This window comes from Aegilops tauschii, chromosome 7, assembly GCF_002575655.3.
Source record: "Aegilops tauschii subsp. strangulata cultivar AL8/78 chromosome 7, Aet v6.0, whole genome shotgun sequence".
Lineage (NCBI taxonomy): Eukaryota > Viridiplantae > Streptophyta > Magnoliopsida > Poales > Poaceae > Aegilops > Aegilops tauschii.
Window position 1 is genome coordinate 55,567,328 of NC_053041.3, and position 20,949 is coordinate 55,588,276.

General features: G+C 45.1%; 2 protein-coding genes across 2 annotated transcripts; both read right to left on the minus strand.

The window, feature by feature from the left end:
- Nucleotides 1-16,454: 16,454 nt before the first annotated feature.
- On the minus strand, nt 16,455-18,027 carry LOC109735501 (uncharacterized). The gene is made up of 2 exons (XM_040395580.2): nt 17,681-18,027; nt 16,455-16,881 (listed from the first exon to the last, which is right to left on the minus strand). Exons 1-2 carry the CDS (start codon nt 18,025-18,027, stop codon nt 16,455-16,457), a joined length of 774 nt encoding a protein of 257 aa, XP_040251514.2.
- Nucleotides 18,028-20,004: 1,977 nt separating this feature from the next.
- On the minus strand, nt 20,005-20,475 carry LOC123494676 (uncharacterized). Its single transcript, XM_073503648.1, has one exon. The coding sequence runs from the start codon at nt 20,473-20,475 to the stop codon at nt 20,005-20,007; it is 471 nt and encodes a 156-aa protein (XP_073359749.1).
- Between the last annotated feature and the right edge of the window lie 474 nt (nt 20,476-20,949).

Genomic DNA, 20,949 nt, shown 5'->3' on the forward strand with positions numbered 1-20,949 from the left:
TACTGTATTAGTTCGACATCTTTCGTTTCCATTTTCTGTGTGTATCATTTGATGTCCAACTTTAAGAATGATGATGTATTTCGAACAAGAATAAGGGCTAGCATGGAGCACTTGTTATTGTCGAGCAGAATAATTTTTGTGATGTATTTCTGCACGCACGGCCGCCAGACGGATCTCCCGCGCGATCCCACGGTCTGCATGGCTCATGCATGGCAGGCCATTTTCCTACGTCGACCCAAACACCGGCCCATCCGAGGTTGCAGCTCCGGACGGCCCACGTCACGTACGATCTCGCGCGTTGTTCTCGTGTAACTAAAAATAGTCCCACCTCGCCCCTCGACCAGCTCCTTTACCTGCTTGAATACCTTCATCGAGGTGATTTTAGCAAGCGTTGGTCCTCATTGTAGGATGAATATGATTCTTCACCCTTACTATGGTTGTCATGCATATTCATAATCATCATGCAAATTCTTCATTTAGAGATCATTAATGACTGACGTATTTTTTAAATAAGCGGGGCCCAGTGGGGTGTGCTTGGAAATATTTGAGAAACCTCCATGCACGTTCATCTTCGCTGCATGCAAATCGGGGGGCAGCCGCTGTGCCAGCAGCTGTCAAGGCCTTGATGAATCACTATTCACATGCAGGTCCCCGACTCTTGCATGCAGGTGCCTGGTTTTTGCATGAAGGTCCTTGGGTCGCATCATTGGTTGAGGAAGTATCTCTAGAGTGTTTCGAACTGACATTGCCCAGGGCATAAAAAATTCAAAAAAAATACAAAACCTTGGAAACCTAGCATTGTTTGTGCTAGAGATCATGTGTGCCAAAATTGAGGTGATTTGGAGGTGGTCGAAAAAATGCCCGCATTCCGGAGGGACCATTTGGTCTAACTTAAGCCAGTTTTTGAAAAAAGGTGAATTTTCCACCGCCTCCAAATCACCCAAATTTTCTTGTACATGGTGACACACATGTGCCAAACATGTCTATGAAACAAATTTTTGAAAAACATTATTTTACAATGCCCCCTTGAGGCATAGACCGATGTTTTCAGCAGTCAGTCTAGAGGGCATTATAAATTCAAAAAAATTCAGAAAAATACAAAACCTTGGAAACCTAGCATTGTTTGTGCAAGAGATCATATGTGCCAAAATTGAGGTGATTTGGAGGTGGTCGAAAAAATGCCCGCATTCCGGAGGGACCATTTGGTCAACTTAAGCCAGTTTTTGAAAAAAGGTGAATTTTTCCACCGCCTCCAAATCACCCAAATTTTTCTTGTACATGGTGACACACATGTGCCAAACATGTCTATGAAAGAAATTTTTGAAAAACATTATTTTACAATGCCCCCTTGAGGCATAGACCGATGTTTTCAGCAGTCAGTCTAGAGGGCATTATAAATTCAAAAAAATTCAAAAAAATACAAAACCTTGGAAACCTAGCATTGTTTGTGCAAGAGATCATGTTTGCCAAAATTGAGGTGATTTGGAGGTGGTCGAAAAATGCCCGCATTCCGGAGGGACCATTTGGTCTTTTAACTTAAGCCAGTTTTTGAAAAAAAGTGAATTTTTCCACCGCCTCCAAATCACCCAAATTTTCTTGTACATGGTCACACACATGTGCCAAACATGTCTATGAAAGAAATTTTTGAAAAACATTATTTTACAATGCCCCCTTGAGGCATAGACCGATGTTTCCAGCAGTCAGTCTAGAGGGCATTATAAATTCAAAAAAAATCAAAAAAAATACAAAAAGTTGGAAACCTAGGTTTGTTTGTGGAAGAGATCATGTGTGCAACATGTCTATGAAAGAAATTTTTAAAAACAATTATTTTACAATGTCCCCTTGAGCTATAGACCGACGTTTTGAGCATTAAATCAGGGTGTGTACAACTCTAGCTTGTTTTTGCCAAAATGCAGCATGATGGACAGGCTGCAATGGAAATAATGGTGACAAATGAAAAAAAATGAAATAGACAAAAAAAACCCGCCTACTTGCCCGCTTTCACAATTCAACGGCCTGCATACGACTAGTAACCCAATCATTTATTGGGCCAGGATGCAGAGGCCCGCCAGATTGTGAAAACAGGTAGCAAGTAGGCCCCACAGGGCAGGGACGGAGACGGTTAGGCAATGTGCTGCCCGCTTTAGAAAGGAACTTGAGAGGGAAAGCTCAGCCCGCTATATAAACCGGTGCTAGCTCCCCTCGCTCGGCGAGGTGGGACTAAACTCCCTGCACCCCTGGGATGTGCCCGGCGCGAAGCTCGCTTGGGCCTAATTCGCTTGGGCCGTCCCACGCCAGCCTCACCCGCTGGGTCGCTGGATGGACCGTTGGGCCATCTTGTTGTCTGCGCCTGAGGCCTGCATGCATGGGAAGGGCGGCGACGTGGGTTTGCATGCGCGGGTGGCGGACGTGCATGCATGCGAGCAAGGCGATTAAAACCTTGTTTTCACACTTTTCGATTCAACGTGGCAATTAAAACCTTGGTTTCACACTTTTTTGATCCACCTGCATGTATTCAACGTGGCAATTAAAGCCTTGGTTTCACACTTTTTTGATCCACCCGCATCTATTCAACGTGGCAATTAAAGTGGCATATGGATCGTTCGACGCGGCTAGTTTGAACGTCAGCGCGGTCGGTTCCCTTCCCTTCCCCTTTCCCTATTTAAACCACCAGCCCTCACCTTCTTCACACATTCATTTGCGCCACCCTTCTCTTCTTCCCCAAACCCAGAGCACTCTCTGAGCGAGCCGCGAGGATGCAGTACAACGGCCCCACCTACCGGCTCCCACCGACCGTGCCGGAGAGACAGTATCCGGCCGGCGTCGTCGTGGAGAGCACGCTTCGTGTGTGGGCGTTCTCACGCTGGAGGGGTGCAAGGGGCTTTGCCCAGTGGTTCCTCCGTGCGGGCTTCGCCCACCTCCCGGCGGGCTCGCCGGTGATGTTCCGACTGGATGAAGTGCGTCCAAACTCCTGGTCTCCGCCGATAGGGCTCACCGTCACCTTCACCAACAGATTTGATGCGTACTACCTCCTCGGCAAGGTGTTTTGGTGTGGATGCGAATTCATCGCATTCACAACCCACAACATCTTCACAAACTTCGACTGCGTCTTCCCCACCCGCGACGGTATGCACACCCTCCCCTACTACATCGGCGAGGACGGGATGGAGAGGAGCACTGGAGAGGAGGCGCAGTGAAGATGGTGGTGAAGGCCCGGTCTCGTCAGCTTGTCTTGCCCAAGCGTGTTAGGGCAAGTTTTTTATCTTTTAAATATTTCTATTAAATCATGTTGTTGGTTCTACCGTGAACTTTATCTATCCGAACTATGTTATGATTTCTACCCATCTATTTGATATGTTGTTGGTTATCTGTGTTTTGCTTGCTATTTCTATCTTCTTCCCTTGATATTTCTATCTTATTTGACGTCAAAACCAGCAATTTTTGGGGTTAGCTCAGATTTCACGCAGCCCACGGGGGTGTGCTTGCGCGCTTGATGGAAAAAATTGGTGTCATTCAACTTAGCCGTTCGGGTAGCAGGGGATGTTCCGTCTGGGAAGACGGATTTTTTCGGCATGCTTGAAATGGACCCAAATTTTTTTTGAAAACCTTGTACCAACATGACAAGCATCCATGCCAACTGGAAATTGTTTTGCGATGTTGTATGGTTTTGTAGGCTATAATTATTACACGTGTAGATGAAAGGCACGAAAAAATAGTTTCAACAAAGACAACATAAATGATTTTTTACAAGTTTTATAGATGGAAACTTCTTTAGATGCAATGCCATCTCACAAACAACTCAGAAACAACTGTATGATTGATCATAAAACACATGCATTGTTGTTCAAAGAACTGTCTCATGAATAAATTGTACCATAATTGCGAACATAGTGTGAAACAGAAAAAAATGTTTGTTTGCAACAAAATAATCCTGGTTTGAAGCTTAAACTGGTTGAAAAACAATTGAGCCTACTCCATATGGTCTTCTGCACTGCCAAAATCCAGTGACCTCTTGTGTTGCGACGTTGGAGATTGCGTCGGGCTTGGCGACGACCCATGTGCTTCAATCTTTTTCTCTTTAACATCAATGTAACCATACAACTGAAGTTGTTCTTGTTCTTTCTCCGCCAACTCTCTAGCAAGACCCTCCATTTCTTGGATTCTCACTTCCTGTAGAAAACCATAGGAATTGTATTAGGAAGAACTTAAAAATGACGTAGCCATAAACTAGATGCATGTAACATGTAAAATTTGAACCTCTGGATCAATGTCATCCTCGGGAAAACAACCCGTAGTTCTATTGTACACAATGTACAGGTGACATGTCTTGCTGCCATTCAGATCAGAAAGCATTTTTTCTACATCATCTGGTCCTGCAATCAAAAACATTCCTTCTGGCAGCTTCCACGCAGACCCGGGTAAGAAGTAGTACAGTTCTGCTCCCAGTTTGCAACCAAAAGGATCTCTCATTTCACTCATAATGAGATCATAGGTCATTTTGGCGGGTTCAAAAATTCTGACTTCTGCCGGGTGTTCATCAAAGTATGCTCTCGGGACATGTGACATCTCATCATCCCTACTAACAAAAAATTCCATGACCAGCACCTAGTATCTCACATCAGAGTTAATACATTAAATGAGTAAAGGGGCAAACATAATTTTTTATGTGCATAGCAACATTGCGGTGTTGTTACCTGCTTTTGTGGAATGTATCCTTCATGTGGAGTGACTGGGGATTGTGCCATCTCAAACCTTCTCACCTTGTTATGTGGAATGTATCCTTCATGTGGTGTGACTGGGGACTCTGCCATCACACGTTTCTTATCCTGCGTATGAAACGTCGACAGTGGGTTTACACACAAATTTTAAAAGGTCATACCATATCTTGGGTATGGCATCGTTGGGAGGTACTTACAAGGGGAGAATTGAAGATATGTTGTTGGGGTGGAGTGATGTGGCATTGAACGGGTGACTCTATCGCAATGTCTCGAGTGGATGGCGACTGTGCCGTCTCATGATGCTTAGCCTACATACAATCGCCGACATAAGGTTGCCACAAATTGAAGATGTTTGTATCATAGAATACGTAGGTCCTTAATATATACAATCGGTGCGAGATACTTACAGGGGGAGAAAAATTGAAGACATGTTGTCGGGGTGGCCGTGAGATCGCACGGGCTTCTAACATATGTCCTTCCAAACGGACCTTCTCCAGCATGGCCTTATAATCCATGTCCGACCGCTCCTGTAGCAGCTTGCTGTCCATATCCGAACGTGCCTACAACAGATAGGCATCCATCCTGACTCGCTCTGTCTGTATAATACTGTCCACGAGCTTCCGGTCCTTCTGCAACATTTGATGCATTTCCTTGTAGCCAAGGAAAAACTTTTTTTCCATGTCCTCACAGTCCCGCTTATACTTTTCTTCAATCTCAAGACGCATCTTCGCCATCTTACGGGAAAACTCCTCACGCTCCTCCTTTATCATCCTATCCACGTATGAACGTTCTTTTCAGAGTTTCTTATCTACCTCAGCGCGATCCTTTTGCACCTTCAAGTCGATCTCCCGGCGCGCTTCATGCAAAGACTTGTCGTACTCCGCACGGTTGTTATGCGCCTCTGAGACCATGGTCCCTACACCAACACATATACCCATAGTATGAAAACTGTATCCACAACCTCATCCAACTAATTCCTAACAATACCACCGAGAAAATATATTCATAACCAGTTCGTACGAACAACTACTACAAACTATCAATCAAAAAGCTCTTGCATGACATCCTGTACTCCAATTACACCAGAACTACTCAACTATGGAAAAGGCTGTATTTTCTAATCTCTTCGGAAATGACTTCTTGGTCGAATCAATGGAAAAAATAATCAGCACTGCAATCGAAGATGGGAGGAGCCGTGGAGGAGACCTTTTTAATCCGGCGTCGGCGTGGTCGCTTCAGAAGCGATGGCGCGATCCCGGCGATGGCTATGTGAGGAGAAACAAGGTAGATGGGGGTGGTTAGGATAGGGTTGATATGCGGTAGAATGGGAAGGTATATATCCGTGATTGTAGGGTTAATTAGTTATTTTGAAGTAATGCGCTTTGATGCAAGTTTTTTTTAACGAGCACGATCTTTTGGGGGCTTCCAAAACATGTGCACTGACCGCGGGTCCAACCACATATCACACAAGCCCGAGCCATCGTCGTGCCCGTGCCAACCCGCGGCCCACCATTGCCTCCCTTTCCCTTGCCCCACCAAATTGTTATTCTTCTCCGGCGACGAAGCCTGCCATCGCCGGCGGACGGTGAGAGACGAGAGATGTCCATGTCCAGTTCGGCCTCTCCGTCATCATGGCCGCGGTATGGTTCACTACCGATGACCAGATGCCCCGACTGCCCACGCATCGCGCCACTGAAGCGTTTGACAACCATATCGGAGAAGAATGGAAACCATGGGCGGGAATTTGTGAAATGCGAGAGCAAACCAGAAGCGGGGAAGGTTAAATCTATGTTCTGTTGTGTCTTTTTGCTATGAATTCTGACCCCAGATTTATTTATATTTCCTCGGAATTGGTATTTAGGGTTTCCCTTCCCTTTTTCAGAACCTGAAAACATGCAAGCATTTTGAGTGGCTGGATGAATACGTTGAGAGGCTTCAAACGGATGGCTTAATTGATTTGAGGCACGGGGCAACCCTAGAGGTAGATCTGGCATCGGCGGTGGATAATAAGGGCTATGCCAATGTTCCTCCGATGGTGGCGGATGCGGAACTCAAGGTGGAATTGAAGAAGATCAACAAGAACTTAAGGCAGTTGATCGATCTGAAGAAGCACGCAAATCTGATGGCCGCTGGATTTTATTTTTCAATAATTGTTGTGGGATTTGTTTACTTGTTGATCATCAGTCGTTAGTAGTTGTTAACAAATTATTTCAGTCAGCTTCTGTATAAGCAATGTCATGTGTGCTTAATGCCTTGTATGACCAGACCAAGGAAAAGCTCATTTGAAATCTATTGGAAAGGACAAATAAAATTGAAAACTGATTTCTTGTTTCCAAAATAAAATTTGTAACTTATTGTTCTCTAAAAAGGAAGAGCAATAAATTCCTTCCAAGAATTTCAAGAAATAATTGTCAACCCATTTATTACGTGATATGTTTGGCGCAATTAGTGGCTAACTGGGTTTTTTTTAGGAATAGTGGCTACTTGGTTTGATACATGCCAAACGTTACGTTCATATTAGTTGCATTATTTCGTTCATTTTTTACCCAAAAAATCTATACAAAGTGTTAATTGGACAATGTGAACAATGTGGCATGTACCCTGAACCCTAAACCCCCCCCCCCCCCACACACACACACAAAACCGTAAAAACATTCACAATTTTGCCCCACATGGAAACCATTATGCATGAATTCTCTATGGGGTCATGGGATGCCATGATGAAACTTTGGGATCATTAGTACATGTACACGCAAGTACGATCTCTGACACGCGCATTTCCGGTCCCTGTACATGTACATGTAAACCAACCCAACATCGATCCGGTTCAGTGGATGGATGCATGCTCTATGTGGCACGAAGTATGTCGGTCGAGCCAGTCGACGGACCAGATCGATGCTACCGGAGGGATTCCATTGTAGACCAACGCTCGACCTATGTCCGGTATGTGTGATAGGTCCACTGTAAGACAAACATAGTTCCGTCAACCCTAAAATCGTAAACACTGATAACCCTAACCCCCCCCCCCCCCACTAAACCGTAAAAACATTCAAAATTTTGCCCCACATGGAAACCATTATGCATGCATTCTCTATGGGGTCATGGGATGCCATGAAGAAAGTTTGGGATTATACACGCAAGTACGATCTCTGACACGCGCATTTCCGGCCTAGCATGTCAACACCCCGAAAGCACTAGCTGGGTTCCTCACCTGTATGAAACCAACCAAACATCGATCCGGTCCAGTGGATGGATGCATGCTCTATGTGGGACAAAGTTTGTCGGCCGAGCCAGTCAACGGACCGGATCGATGCTACCGGAGGGAATCCATTGTAGACCAACGCTCCACCAATGTCCGGTGTGTGTGCTACGTCCACTGTAAGACAAACATAGTTCCGTCGACCCAAAAACCCTTAAACCCTAAACCCTGATAACCCTAACCCCCCCCCCCCCCCACTAAACCGTAAAAACATTAAAAAAATTGCCCCACATGGAAACCATTATGCATGCTTTCTCTATGGGGTCATGGGATGCCATGAAGAAAGTTTGGGATTATACACGCAAGTACGATCTCTGACACGCGCATTTCCGGCCTAGCATGTCAACACCCCGAAAGCACTAGCTGGGTTCCTCACCTGTATGAAACCAACCCAACATCGATCCGGTCCAGTGGATGGATGCATGCTCTATGTGGGACGAAGTTTGTCGGCCGAGCCAGTCAACGGACCGGATCGATGCTACCGGAGGGAATCCATTGTAGACCAACGCTCCACCAATGTCCGGTGTGTGTGCTACGTCCACTGTAAGACAAACATAGTTCCGTCGACCCTAAAACCCTTAAACCCTAAACCCTGATAACCCTAACCCCCCCCTCCCACTAAACCGTAACAACATTCAAAATTTTGCCCCACATGGAAACCATTATGCATGCATTCTCTATGTGGTCATGGGATGCCATTAAGAAAGTTTGGGATCATCAGTACATGTACACGCAAGTACGATCTCTGACACGCGCATTTCCGGGCTTGCATGTCAACACTAAACCCTAAACCCTGATAACCCTACCCCCCCCCCCCACTAAACCCTAAACCCTGATAACCCTAACCCCTCCCCCACTAAACCCTAAACCCCTAAACCCTAATAACCCTAAACCCCTAAACCCCTAAACGAGTTGACAAGATTTTCTTATTTTTTTTATATCATTTATCCAAATCTCACATAACTCACGCGGCCCACCCCTCCCTAAATCCCGCGATTACAGCTCCGCATTCTAACCACCCGGGCCGTCCGCACCTCCCACGACCGCTGCAAGATCATATCGGAGACGCCGGTCGCCCACGGTATACAGGAGTCGGCGGCCACCACTCGCCGCCCACCGCCAACGTGATCTGAGGGGTCGGACGTCAGTGTTCTTCTCGCCGCCTCCTCCTCGCATGAACGCGCCGTTTTTCCTTTGCGCCGTCGACCGCGCTATACCGGCACTTATAGTTTGCGACGCACTAACCGCCGCCATCTACTCGGCGGCACCGTCTCCGAGAGAAGGTATTACCTGATCGTAACTCTTTATAATCGTTGTCGGCCGCTCCTTTAGTAGTTGAACCCTCATAGGTTTTGCACCCAAATAGGTTCTGTGCTTAAACCCATAAGTGGATCATATGTTAAATGACCCAGTTAATTTTGTTAAAATTAATTCGCTGCTAATTTTGTTATACATTTTCCAATTTTGTTCAGATTAATTGAGCCGGATTTTATCATTGCATATGAGCCAGCAATGTCAGTTTCAGATACGAACCTTCATAATGGAGAAAAGCCCATCTCCGAAATTACCGATGCGGTAAGTAATTGACTGTTTGTGTACAATCGTTTCGTACACATAATTCATGTGTACTCAGTATAATTTAATGGCATGTAACAGGAACTCGGCGAAAAGCATGGTCATATGAAGTTAGTATGCTCACAGACAAGGTTCAGAAAAACCATGAAACTGTTGTCACCAGACCACAAAAAGTACATCATATCAGAAACCAGTCTTGGCGGTCTAACCCGGATGCATGAAGTGACTCTACGGCGCATAATGTTGGTTAGACTAGCCAAGAGCATAGATATGGACACCCAATCCAAAAGGTACATGTTTTCCTCACTTTCATAGTTTATGTACACACTGTACACGACAAATTTCGGTTCTCAACCCAACCCAAATTTTACTGCAGGTGCATGTCCCACTGAATGTACACCAAAACCATTGGATGCTAATGATGTTTAATTTTGACAAAAAAGAAATTCAGACTCTGAACTCCATGAATTATCATTGCGAGAAGACCAAGGAAGATTCTCTTGTAAGTGTTCTCTTGCTGCCTCTTTTGATCCGCATGGCACATGAGCTCCCAAAGTACCGTAACCCTATGTATAACTCGTCGTACCCTAGGTGGACTCGATTCAATTCTGCATCGACGAAGCTGTCAAGAATGGGTCGATATCACCAGCTAAGAACATCAATTTTGCCGAATGGACCAAAAAACGCTATGAGAACATACCACAACAGACCGATGGGTAGGAATGGCCTCATAAATTATTATTTGCCTACACGAATAAGATTACTGATCTTTAACTAAACATCGCAGGACTTCCTGTGCGGTTTGGACACTGCAGTACATGTTGTCATGGAACGGGGATGAAATGACCGATATTTTGAACCAGGTACTTGAATGCCTAATTAACATTTGTACTTTGTTTAGCTTGAAAGCTATGCTGACGTAAGTGTCGGTTATCAAATATAGGCAAGGATAGATATTTTCAGGTGGAAAATATGTACAGCCTTACTGCATTCAAATTGCAACGCGTTTCGTCTCGAATCATATAAGTTCCCCATAACGGTTAGTGCTACATCAAGAATATATCATTTATTTCATAAGTCTCATGATTAGAACTAACGCAACACTCTCTCTTATACAGAAGGAGGTGTACGATGCCCAGCAAGCAGTTCTACCTGATGGTTCAGAAGACGACGTACAATTAGTCAACAATCCTGATGGTTCCAATGAACCCGACACATCCAACTCCCAGAAGGATACCGGTGCACCCAACTCCCCCAAAAGTGGTGCACCCAACTCCCCAAAAAGGAAGAGAGCACGTGGACGCCCGAGAAAGCTAGTCAATCCCGAGGAAGCAGCAAAAGCAAAGAGTCTTAAAGAACTGAAACTTAAATTTGACAGCAAGACCATAGCCAACCAAGTGTCTTCGTTACCATCACGGTCACGCAGAGAGCATAAACCAGCACCAGCTTTATTGAGCCCATTCAAACACAAATAGGTAGCATCAATTGATAAATGCTCATGCTCATGCTCTAATTTTAGCGTCATTTCATACACGTTTAGTTCTTATCAGAAAGTGGAAATAGGTACTTTTGGCAATCATGAGCATCCTCTACTTATAGCAATATCTAATGCATCATCAGTACAAAGCTTGATTTGGCAATAGGTGGAATCGGCAATCATTTGTATGCTTTAATTTTGTGAAGCTATAATCATGCTGAGTTATACACTAAACATAATCATGCCAAGCTATAACTACCATAGTCATAAACCAGGCTTTTCTTAAGCACAGGTGCTTATTTGTACAGGGTAGACGCATAACTAGGCGTCTCTCCTGTAGAAATAGGCACCGGTGCTTCAGAAAAACCCTATTTATTTTTCTAAGCACCACCCTAAGCATCTAGCATTGTACAAGGCTTAACATGCATCACCAAAATAGTATTAACAACTTGGAACACTAAACCAGAGTAGCAGCAAACTCTTAAGATAAACGGCATAGGTTCAGACACACCATAGGACATCAATTTTAGAGTCGAACAACAAAGAAACATAGATAACATAAGAGGACACGGCGGTCCTGGGGCAGCAGCAGCACTCTAGCAGCACATCACTTCTCTCCCTTCTTCAATGGAGGTTGTAGGGCTCATTGACTTTGACAATATCGAGGAAGCGTGCGTAGGCCGCATGTTTAGCCAGAGTACTGGCCTTATGGTTCTTACCATGTCCATTGCCAGTGCTGAAGGCATGCTGGATCATGCCATCTATGCCGCCACGGATCACCTTGCAACAGAAAGGGCACCCAATCTTGCCAAAGAAATGGTACTTGATCTTGCCAGCAATCAGATGCCTCGGGGTGTAGCGGCTCTTGCTGTGCCTGTTGTCCATGTCGTAGTCCACGTCGTCGTCATCCTCCTGTGAATTAGTGAATTAGTACACATAGAAGAACTCAGCTAATCTATTATGGTACATTGCCTTAATTACAATGTTTTGAAAGTACACATGTGTAACATGGCAACTATCTATTTGCTAGAAATAAGGCGTATGTGCACATACATAATTGAGCCAAAGAAATTGACATGCATAAATATGGACGGTGGAATAGTTGCATTTATAGATTAGTGCACAAGTAGTACATAATTAACACATGAAAGACTTCATGAACTGGCTTGGTTTAATGATATTTGATACTTGTTACAGGTGTAATTCTGATTGGAATCAGAAAAATGGCTTCATTATACTCCTCCATGTTTCACAAAAGGGGGGTTTGTTCTATCTACTGGAATGAAGAAACCATTATTCTTTCTGACAGCGGCAATACTGCTTCTCCAACATTGTTAGACCCTGATAAGTTTCAGAAGGAAATTGGTAAAGGAGCTATGGGGTGTCTCACTGCTCATATTGATGAGAGATGTGGCTGTGATCATCTAGATAATATACTGGGGAAAATTGGCTACATGAAATGTTTTGATTTTGTGTGAGCCCATAATTATTAAGGGAGCAATCACTTCCTTTGCAAAATGGAAATCTGTACAGAATTTGCAAATGGATCATCTATGAACATGTGTGCAAACTGATCATCTATGAACATGTGTGCAAATTAATTCATCTACATAAACTAAAATGAATCAGGAACTGCAGCATTTTGTCACTGTCCTGGGGAAGCCAATGGAGAATCCTGCCATATATCCATTGTTTAACCCACTTTTTTCATTAATGTATCCCTGCCATGAACATTTTCTTGTATTTGGGTTCATTACCCCACTTCTTTCCCTAATGTATCCCTTGTGAAACTTATGCTCATCTAGTTAACAAGACAAACCCCAATGCCATGAAAAAAACAGAGTATCTGCTAGAATCAGAATGTGAATCAGATTTAAAATTCCACATCCAACATGAAGATCTATGCTACATCCCTACAATCCTACATACGTACAACTAGCACGCCCTAATGAATTTGATGCTCATCTAGTTAACAAGAAAAACCTCAATGCCATGAAAAAAACCAGAGTATCTGCTGGAATCAGATTTAAAAATCCAGATCCAACATGAAGATCTATGCTAAATCCCTACAATCCTACATATGTACAACTAGCATGCCCAAGTGAAATTGATGCTCATCTAGTTAACAAGAAAAACCCCAATGTCATGATAAAAACAGAGCAAAAAACAGAGTACTACCTCAGATAGCTCGTCGATGGCATCCTCGTCGAAGTCGCTGCCCTTCCTGCAATCTACGTCGAACTCCTTTATGGCGTTCTCCTCGTAGAGCTCTTCGATTTCGTCATGCACCTTGCGCTTAAGCCTTCTCATCTCCTCCTCCTCCAGATCTTCCCCGACCTTCTGCTCGCCGACGGGTGCCTCCACGGCTGCGATGGCAGCGGGAGCAGGCACAACGGTCGCTGCACCGCCAGCTTTCACCGCTACGGCGGACTCAGCCGCTCCACCCACGGCTGCAGCCACGGCAGCAGACTGCTCTGCTCCGATGGTTGCCTCCGGCTCGTCCGCCGCATCTTCACGCCCGCGTTTCATCGTCGGTCGAAGACAGGAGGAGGGAGGCGTAGGAAGGGAGGAGGGTGGTGAGGAAGGAGGAGAGGGTGGTGAGGTGGTGAGGAAGGAAGAGAGGGTGGTTAGGTTCGGGAGAGGACGAGGGTTTTCTACCCGATTTGGGGAAGAAATGCACTGCTCCTGCCTGTTGGAGCTACCGAGAAGCCGCGGGTGCCGATTTGACTTGACACACCCACCCGGCCGTCCCCATTCCACGTGGGGACGTGGCGGTCGTGCACGCGGTCGTGCACCTCCTGCGGTTTGCCATCAGTTGCTATCGGTCTCACAAGTGGGTCCCCTTGTCATCCACACAACCGCGCCACCACATGTACCACATTTTTCTTTCTCCCCGTCTCGACCACTCCACATCTTTCTTTCTCCCCTTCTCGACCAGCGCCGCCACCGCCATCTCCCGACGACCCCTCTCTTCGCTGCCGGTGCGCGGCCGCCGCCAACTCCGGCAAGTACGTGAGATCTCCCCTCTTCTTCCCTTCCCCAACCGCGTCTCCCTACGGAGGCGGATCTGAGCCGATTGGTTTGGACTGAAACTTAGTTTTTTGATTGGATCTTGATTTGGTTTCTATGGTTTGAACCTTTGGATTCAATCCAAAAGTTGAAAACGGTTTGGACTGGGTTGGATGACGAGCATGTATAGTTCGGTTTGGTCTAGATTCTAAATGAAAATATCTGGATTGGTTTGGTTTTGATGTGTGCCGTGGATTGGACTGGTTTTAGTTTGGATGCCGAGCTATTCCCAGGTTTAGATGAGACGGGCATTGCCATTGTCATTGGCATTGCTTTATTACGTAGATGATAGTAAATAGATTGATTGGCCATTGCCAGTATAGGTTATCACTATGATTTATTATATGTATGATCTTTGTATTGTACTATGTACAATTCAACTTAGAGTTCAACATGTTCTGTGTAGAATGGAGGAAGCACCATGTGGACGCTGCAACTCACGGTGCCGGACCAGCCTTTCTACTGCCACGCTGTTCGGCATCTACTTCCAGCCTTCTTTTGTTGTTGCAGCGGTAACAATTTATATGAACCTTCTGATAGTACATTCTTTTTTTTGCTATTTCCACTAATGTATTGTGTCTGTTATTTGTTTTTATCTTACACAGATTGTACCATGCAATGTGAGATTGGCATTCAATGAGCTCATCGGAGACACCGTGACCTTCGACGCTCTTGGGGGCCCATACACTATGCAGGTCGAGAAGGGGCGAAAGATAACCCAGATAGGAGGAGATGATTGGGATCGTTTCATCGCCCGCATGCGTCTTAGTGGGGGTGAATTGATCAGCTTCTCCTTCAGAAGAGATAGGCCCAGGATTTCTGTTATCTATCTAAATTTGATTCCAGATAGTGAGGATGAAGTTCATGAGGAGGAAGATGGTGCTGATTCAGATGATGACGATTCAGATGATGATGAGAACCCACTTGTTGAATACCTGTATGCCCAAGGACTCAGACTGGGCGAAGAGGAAATCGGCAACCTCTGGAACATGCTTCCGCTACCTGAAGACTACCTAGGGAAGCCATTCGTGACCCGCCTCACAAGGACGAATGTTAAACGGCATATCATGGTATGTTACTTAGTGTGGTAATGACATGATATGCATGCTTAGTTAGTGTAGTAGTTCATATGATATGCATGTTGTAGTACTGTGATGAGAGGCCTAGTTTAGAATTCATTTAGTGAAGAATTTTATGACATGCATGTAGTGTAGTAATATGCGATGATATGCTTAGTGTACGCAGTAATCTAATGATATGCCTAATTACTGTAGTAATTTGATGCTTGGCGTATAGTGTAGTGATGTGATGATATATATGCTCAGTGTCTTGAAGTGTATGCTTTGTTGATAATTGCACGTGACATGATCATATATCATGTCAACTATTTTCAGAAATTACCTAAGAGGTTACATGATAGCTGTGGCATCAACCCGGACGAAGAAGGCATGGCTGCTGGACTACGCCTTACCAGAACGGGCTCCATCACCAGCTGTGCCTATGCAGTGGACACGGACGGTCGCACTGTCTTGAGAAGGGCAGGGTTGAAGAAGTTCCTTCGTGGCAAGAATCTTCGCGTAGGACAGGCCATCCTACTCACTGTTGCGAACACCAGTCGCCATGACTTGAGGATGATGATCACCATCCACCTCATTTAGAACTTGTTATGTTAGCTCTTGTTTGCGAGTACTTGTCGTGTATTACCGTACCTATATCTACTCATATCTAGGTACAATTGCTTCTGATGGATTGCAACTATTATTAACTGGTAACTAATGCTCTACTAGCTATGATTATTCCACTGTGTGATGTTTTATAGACTGTAGTGTGACATGGTAACTGTTATATATGGTAGAGGCTGGTCTCTAAGACCTTGTACAATGCAAGGTGCTTAGGGATGTGCTTAGAAAAATAAAGCAGTTTTTTCTGAAGCACCAGTGCCTATTTCTACAGGAGAGACGCCTAGTTAAGCGTCTACCTTGTACAAATAAGCACCGGTGTACCAGTGCCTATTTCTACGGGTGCTTATTTGTACAGGGTAGACGCTTAACTAGGCGTCTCTCCTATAGAAATAGGCACCGGTGCTTCAGAAAAACCCTGTTTATTTTTCTAAGCACCACCGTACGCATCAAGCATTGTACAAGGCTTATCATGCATCACCAAAATAGTATTAACAACTTGGAACACTAAACCAGAGTAGCAGCAAACTCTTAAGATAAACGGTAGATCAACCACCGCACAGCATAAGTTCAGACACACCATAGGACATAAGTTCAGACACACCTAACAACAAAGAAACATAGATATCATAAAAGGACACTGCGCTAGCAACTTGAAGGCAGACTTTGATCTCTCTTCATGCAGCGTAGTGGCAGTGGTAGTAGGGGTCAGCCTCCTGTGCTTCTAAAATTTCCACACCTGATTTGATGTTGTCTATTATCTTCCAAGCCTTGTAGGTGGCGTACGCATCCTTCGCTGCGTACTCGATGAGGTAGTCTAGCAGCGGGCTGATCCCCCACAGTTTATGGTCTTCGGTCCTGTTGATCTTCTTCTTCATGTTTTGGTAAAATGGGTGGATGACGCTGGCTGCAACATCAGCCAAGGAGTCGTACTGCTTCTTTCTGCAGGCATATGGAACTCTATAGTTTTTCTGAATGTCGATGTACTTTTCGGGGTTGATCTCCAAACCAGACATCTTCAGCATCTCTTTGTCATTATGAATGCTGAAACCGGCAAAGGTGAACAACTTCTTCTCCTGGAGGAAGCTCTTGAGGCGCTTGGGCCTTCAAGGGGAGAGACATATTGAAGATTAGTAGTAATTTTGAAGATTTAGGAGTTGTTTGGTTTGTGACTAAGTTTGCCAAAGATTGCCACACCTAAGGTTAGGCAAGTTTGACCAACTTAGGTGTGTGTTTGGTTCAAGCCACACCTTAGGCAAGCCACACTTGGGTCCCACATGGCATACACACAAAAAGTGTGGCAAGATTCCCTTAGGCTTGCCAACTTGTGGCCCTCATTTTGATGAACTAACCTTAGGCAAACTTGGCAAAAAATTGTGGCAAAGTGTGACAATGCTAGTGCTAGAACCAAACAATACGAGTGATGAATGCTTGAAGTACATGATGTTATTTCTCTTTTTGGATCATACAGTTGAAAATAACACTACTGCAAACTACTTCACTACATCAACTTCAGAAACAACTTTTAATACATCTAGTCCAGTGCATCCACACCGGTAGACACAACACTAATGCATCAATATCAGAAACTACACTAGTATATCAGAAACTACACTAGTAGACACAACACTAATACATCTAGTCCAGTGCATCAACTTCAGAAAATAACACTAATGCATCCACAGCGGTAGACACAACACTAATGCATCAAGATCAGAAACTACACTAGTATATCAAGTTTGGTGATTAATCTGGTGCAAGATTTTAAGATACTAATCCAGTGCATTAGGGTAAAAATCTATGCCAGTGCATGTACTTGAGAAACCACACTAGTGCGTCCACTTCACAATCTACACTAGTACATGTAGTTGAGAAACTAGGGTATATGAGTAGGATGGCTCACCATTTTGTGGCCGCAGCGATGTGGTAGACCAGGCAGAGTTCATCCACGCATAACTGCAGAACTGCTGCGTACTGCGGAGGTTCGTCATCCCTGGTATACTCCACATCAACGCCGACGAATCTAGGATACATGCCAACGGCTTTCATGAAGAGCCTCGTGAGCATTTCGTCGGCAGTGTCTGGATTGCTGGTGCAGACGACCTCCAGTGTCTCTTTGCCGTGGAGTTCCACCTTGTCAAGTTTGGTGGTGTAGTCGCGCTTCTCACCGGGGACCTGAACGTCGTCTTCCTTGATGCTCTGGTCGGACGTCTCGCCAGAGTGACGCTTGGTAGACGGCTCCTCCGCCATTGCCCTTCTGCAGCGACGGCGGTTTTGAGACAGAGACGGTGGTTGCAGTTTGTGGAGTAGATGGACGTGGTTCGCATAATGAGGGGTGAATGGAGGAGAAGGTGCCTTTTTGAGTTCTGGGGGAGGCGGTTCGTCGCGTGAGGGAGGCGCTCGTCGTTATCGTGATCGTGGGGATCGTGGGGCTCGTGATGTTGGTGTTCCATTCTGTAACCACCCACGGGCCTGCATCGTGGCCCATATCACTAGGTTTGTAGTCGTATGCAGGCCGTGGTGTGTGAGAAAACTCATGTTAGGTAGGTGGGCTTTTCTCCTCCTTCACCCGGTGGCCGTGATGTAAACATGAGAAGCAAGTTTGCTAAGGTTGTAAACGGACCCAATATTTTTCTACATCTTTGTATCAACATGAAAAACAATCATGACTAGTTTGCTAAGGTTGTCGGCATTTGTATGGATTTTCTAAGGTTTTTGCAACGATAAAATGCTTAAAACACTTCTGACATGTTGTGATGTTTTCGGTATTTAGTGGTCTACTCGCTGGGATTATTCCACTGTGTGATGTTTTGTACGTGCCAGGTTGTAGTATGAAATGCTAACTGTTCTATATGGTAGTGGTTGGTCTCTAATTGGACCGACATGTTGAACTAGTATCAATGGTAGAGGCGTTTCGTTGTGCGCCACATCCAACAGTTCACATAATTAACTATCCAAAGATTAAGGTATCAAACCCTTGGTCATACAAAGCAACATTTCGTTCCTAAAAATTAAGGTACTTCCACATTCAAACTAACTAATACTACAAATTCGAAGGAACCACTTAATACATTAACAGCACATAGGGAAGTAGCCCTGGTCCAACGGCTTGAGAAAGGACGAACAAAAGCTGAAAGAAGAAGGATCAGACAGTAGCAGCACCATCAGCCTCCCAGCCTCACAACTTCAGCCAGCCTGGTGAACTCCAGGTTTTTTCCTGCAAAACACACATGGGATGTTGGAGGCAAGAAAATAAATTTTCCAGGGGTCTTGTCATGGCATCTAATCGCACGGAATGCTAGTACAAATGATGGAGAACAAAACATCCAACATGAGCAAATTCATAGGAGTTCTAGATCCATGGATACCATGAAGAAAAAATGCTCAGTTCTAATTCAGACACAACACTTGGTGAAAACATGCATATTCATATCAGCAACATTGATATGGCATCTTTGCAAGCTTGGGTCAGTGACTTGTCTTGTGTTTCATGGCATGACAATAATTTTAACAATAAATAGACATGAAATTGACCCAAACTCATGTACAAAGTTAGGACATATGATGCATGGATTAATTCACAAATAAATGACAAAATGCCAACTTTGTATAGAATTTGCAGTACTGAAATATTTCAGTGTGTACCGGTGTGTACTAAAACTGCAGTATTGAAATAATTCAGTGTGCATCGGTGTGTACTGAAATTGTAGTAACAAAATATTTCATTGCCTACCGGTGTGTACCGAAATATTTCAGTGTCTACCACTACAACATTACAAATTTTGCCTAGGGCAGTACCGAAATATTTCACTGCCTACCGGTATGTACCAAAATATTTCAGTGTCCACCACTACAACATTACAAATTTTGCCTAGGGCAGTACCGAAATATTTCAGTGCCTACCGGTGTGTACCAAAATATTTCAATGTCCACCACTACAACATTACAAATTTTGCCTAGGGCAGTACCGAAATATTTCAGTGCCTACCGGTGTGTACCGAAATATTTCAGTGCCTACCACTAGAACATTACTAATTTTTCCTAGGGTTCATATGATTCCTAGGGTTCACATACATCATAATCATCCTCCAAATCCATGTACTCAAATATTCATGCAATTCATTGAGATTAAAATGCCATATAGCATTCCCTCTCTGAGCTATTACGATCAGTATCACCACGATGTAAGCACGAGCAGTAGGAAGATGAGGAGTGGGGAAGCTTACTCTAAACATAGCTACCGCCGCCGTTCAGACGAGGAGAGCGGCGAGGGAAGCGTGGAGAATGGCGGGGAAGCGAGGTCGCGACCACTGTCCTCCTCATCTTGTGCTTCGGAGTCTCCGATGACTCGGTTGGAGGCTGCACAATCTGCAACGGCACCTCGTGCACGGTGGGTTCCTGATCCAGTGGATGCTCTACCCTGGATCTGAACGCCCACCACCTCCGCCTGGTCCACTTGCTGGACGAATTGGCCTGCTCCATCGCCCAGAGGAGGATCTCGATCTTGTGAATCGGTTGTGCGGGCGGGGGGCAAAGCTTTGCCCTCTCCTTCTTCGTCAAATTCTTGAGAGTGGCCATTGCCGTCCAGCTCATCTGCCTTGTGTTGTCAAACCAAGAACGGATCTCCCTCAACCCGGCCAACTTGACCTGGTCGCCGCCGGCGATCTGCACGAAGTCGGTGTTCTCGTCGCCGGCCATCAGCTCGATTTGCCGATTCTTGCTTCGATGGAAGAGGGGGTGGGGGTGGGTGGGGGGGGGGGGTTGCCTGAGTGGAGAGAAGTTGCAGCGGCGAGAAGGAGGAGATGACTGCGGTGGACTTGGAGGAGAGGGCGGAGATGGCCGTCGATGAGTAATTGCATTCGACGAGAGGGGCGGCGCGTGCAAATTTTCCTAGGACTAAACTGCCCCTATATTAAAACGCGTCCCCACCTTGTCACGAGTACCGGCCCCACTCGTTTTAGTACTTTCGCGTACTTTCATCGGAGTACTACCCAGTACTTCGTATTTGTCTGCCGTTAGATCGACATCAACGAACGGTTCTAAAAAAGCCCAACCACTCTAAAACTTGTATTTAAAAAATACAGTGTTTGCCACTTGTAATTTGGTGGTTGTGTGAGAGTAAAATCTGTAGCACAGGCTCAAAGGCACAAGTGCAGCTAAGCCTTCCGAGCC